The sequence below is a fragment of the Miscanthus floridulus genome, chromosome 2, assembly GCF_019320115.1.
Source record: "Miscanthus floridulus cultivar M001 chromosome 2, ASM1932011v1, whole genome shotgun sequence".
NCBI classification, from domain to species: domain Eukaryota; kingdom Viridiplantae; phylum Streptophyta; class Magnoliopsida; order Poales; family Poaceae; genus Miscanthus; species Miscanthus floridulus.
The window spans coordinates 119231125-119234980 of NC_089581.1; the positions used below are offsets into that span (position 1 = coordinate 119231125).

At 45.8% G+C, this 3856-nt stretch overlaps 1 protein-coding gene across 1 annotated transcript; it reads right to left on the reverse strand.

Moving 5' to 3' along the window:
• Positions 1-847: 847 nt before the first annotated feature.
• On the reverse strand, positions 848-2079 carry LOC136536943 (RHOMBOID-like protein 3). Its single transcript, XM_066529073.1, has 5 exons — positions 2037-2079; positions 1651-1833; positions 1405-1568; positions 1043-1296; positions 848-920 (listed from the first exon to the last, which is right to left on the reverse strand). The coding sequence occupies exons 1-5, from the start codon at positions 2077-2079 to the stop codon at positions 848-850; spliced, it is 717 nt and encodes a 238-aa protein (XP_066385170.1).
• Positions 2080-3856: the final 1777 nt, after the last annotated feature.

A 3856-nucleotide genomic window follows, 5' to 3' on the forward strand; every position in this document is an offset into this window, starting at 1 on the left:
ACTCACCCACCCTGTTGCCATCTAAGACCTGCTTAGCTAGAGCATGGGCTACATGATTACATGATGTAATATTATACATTAGAGAAAAACAAGAAAAGAAGCACTAAGTTCTCTAATTTCTCTGATGATCGTAGAAACGCATGATCTTTGAATTTCTCAAATCTCCAAAACCTAAGAGTTATAGGGACTGGTATGACACAGCCGAACAAGTCCGAGGACCGCCAGTGGACTTTACTCGGCTTTCTTTGTGAAGTCTTTTTGAGGGTCTTCAGTTTTAGCTTCTCCAGCTTCTCTTAAGAAACGACTTTGTGTACAAAAGAAGCTCCAGAGAGGAGAAGCTACAAGGATGAATTCACAAGGATGAATTCACATAAACATAATCTCATCGGCTTCTCAGATTTCTTGGGTGAGGTTTCAAAAAATATCTGCCTAACAAGGTCTAGCAGAAATTAAATGAACACCCCCAAACATCGTAACTTATCATGAAAGAACCGCAATAATCATCGGGAAGATCGTTTGTGGTTGACAGATTAGACAACGATACAACTGCAAGCTAGTTTGCAAATACTATAGCTGACAGGTGAAAGATTGAAGGCATCTCAATTTTATCTGAATAAATAGAACGAATCATCGATCAGTCAGATAAACATAATAATGTCATATATAAACCGCGGGAGTCACGTTCTAACGACATTATGTACAGTAAGACTTTGCGAGCTGTATATCTATCTATCTATTCATGGAAATGCTTGCCCGAGAAAAGGTTCCATGGGCCATGGGCTCTCTCCTGGCTTCAGTCCATTGTGTCCCAACGACGAACCTGCGCAACACATGAGTTCAAATTCAGTCAAACCGACCTAACTGACAGAACACTTTTTTCTTTTCTTTTCTTTTCTTTTGGGGTGGTGGTGAAATGAAAGCTGACAGAATGCATTAGATTAGCATCATAGCAGGCGCATTAAGATATGAGCGAGTACTAGTACTGGCTTGTTAGGTTTCAGAAAGAGGAGGCACCAGCATGTGATGTGATGCTTATGCTTACCTGACGACAGCGAGGACCGAAGCCACGGCCAGCAGAGCCCACTGATAGGCCAGGTACTTCTTGGTGGTGTACTTGACGTCGGAGGGCAGGACGTAGCGCTGCATCCACCCGTAGTGCGGGCGCATCAGGAAGACGAACCCCAGGAGGAAGCCGGTGAGGAATCCCCCAATGTGCGCGAAGTTGTCGACGTGCGGGAGGATGCCGATGGCGAGGTTGATGGCGATGACGACCAGGAGGGTTACCAGGGCTGCAGCCTGCAGATTGGACATCACATTACTTGAGTGAGCTAGTGCAGTTTAGTCCGGAAACCACATTTTCTGCCGAAAGATTTGCACCGCAATGCGAGGTGGGAAGATCTGCACCTTGTTTGAGTAAATGGTCCAGTTGGTGAAGAGCTCGGACAGCATGGCACCAAGGAGTCTGAACAGAGCTCCAGAAGCGCCGACAGAGATGGTGTTCCTGATGAACAGAGATGAGAGCACGCCGCCTCCAACGTCAGAAACAAGGTAGATGATGCCAATTCTCACTAAGGAAACGGGAATGCAGATCCAGATCAGACATAGTTCTACTCAAGCCGGACGGTGTTAAGTTCCTACAGCTGTGCATACCGTATCCAAACTGTTGCTCAAGTCTGAGTCCGATGAGTACGAGGCTGATCATGTCTGCTAGAAGGTGGGCCACACTGGCGTGCAGCCAGATGCACGTGAGGAGCCTCCATCCTTGGTGCTCCTGCACAACTTTGTCCCATACAAGTGCCCCCAGCTTCTGCAGCCTGCGGGAAACAAGGTGCTCTGATTAATGTGAGAAACCGTTCATCGTCCATCCATCGATTCAAACAATTTCGAGTTGCGTTTACTTTAGACAAAGTAAATTTGTACTTGAGTGGCAAACCAATCGGAGATAGTAGAGCAGAGTTGGTGATGTAATCTTTTCTCTATATGAATCCATTACGATCTGTATGTAGCATTGCTTCATCTATATCTGAGATAGTCGCCGTTCCTCCCGCCCTTCTCCACGTCGTAGCGCGCGGCGGCCATGGCGGTTGATTCTGGGACGGCGACATTCAGCGTTCCTGCCGAAGACTACTGTGAGCGTCCGGCTTCCATTCGGCGTGGAAGGCTCTTGTCCGGCTGTCCTCGGCTGTACACGGACAACAAAATCCAGAGAAGAAAACAAAAAGCATGGTTCTTGGAGGCTGGAGGCAGTAGAGCTGACTATTCCCATTACTAGACCATACTACACTTGGGTGGGCAGCCCCCGCAGGTGCTCGCTCTGCTCCCCGCTGTCCGATTGGGTGGGCAGGGGGATCCGGACGGGGCCCGGCGGTGGTGGCAATGATTGGGCTCGCACCGGGGAGCCTTGACCGCCGGACTCGCCTCCGCCTATGCCCAAAAATTCTGGGTGGGAATATTTTGCACATTGCACCCTGACGTCTTGAGTAAAACTGACCAAGCCCTTTGTCCGACTCTAGAGTTTGAATGTTTTTGACCTTTTGTCCGCAACCATACACAAAGTAAGTGGTTGACACTCAAGGTCTTGAGAATAGGGAATGGAAAAATAATAAACATAAGAAAGATGATGTAGTAATTCACTTTTACTTTTCTTAGTAAGAAGCGAGGATATTTTGAATTTGGGCTGAACGTTGTATAAGTTATGGCATCTTATGCCTCTAACACTCAGTATTCCAACCTCTTCCCTCATCAATGACCACTAATCCAGTAAGTTTGTGCAAACAATTAACATCTTGCCTCGTAGAACCCAAGACAAGTTATTAATATTTTGATCTACCATATATAATTTTTATCTAACAACAATGATGCAATGTCTATCGCAAACTCTATCAGGCGCTAGGCGGTGGGTTCCGCGTTTCTTGCACTCGCGTGACCCATCCCGCGCTACTCGCGGGGAGTTAGATGAGAGGGTTAGGGTTATGGAGTTAGGGAATTGTGGCAGAACCGCCCGAAATAGCACGCTTTCGGAGGCGATCGTCTTCCACCAGACACTAAGCACCCCAAAAGCTAGTTATATCGAACGGTTCCGTCGAGCACACCCCAAGGGAGAACTTGAATAATCCACGTTTTTTCTTCAGGATCCAATAATGAGAACGAGTTTACAATAATTAGTCCATTTCATACAACAATAGTTCTTAGAAATACATTACTACAATACCAAGTCCAGAGTGCGGAATTTAACAACGAAATTAAATTAAATATCTAACGATAAGATACAAGGATCCGTCTGTGCCCACCAGAAGAATCATCAACACAACAACCATTCATCAAGCTGCACCTGCAACAGGGGTAAATAAACCTTGAGTACACAATGTACTCGCAAGACTTACCCGACTAGTGAGAATATTTTTCCGACTCCAAAGGATATGATAGGCTTTATGGTTTGCTGGGTTTCCTTTTTGCAAAAAAGCATTACTAGGAGTGAATCCTTATGTATGTTTTATTAGCAGTCATGATTAGTTCATTAGCTAACCATTCTATGTAAGCACATGTTCTACTTTCAAGCAAGAGTTGAGCAATTAGATTCATTTCACCATCTTTTATCTTTCAGTTCTTACTATGGTGCTAGATCGTAGATAAGTCGTACCGTATTATATGGCGATTCGCGAACCAATGTAGCCGGAACCCACAACAAGAGAGCAACAAGCCTTTCCGCTCCCATAAGCAAGTATGTGCTCATGATAATAAGTATGTCACCTGACTAGAATCCAATGCAACGGCCGGTCCTTAACCGACACGGATAGGGAAAACAGTATAACCAAGCTATGCCCCGTTGGCCGCGGGACACAACCTATTACATCCA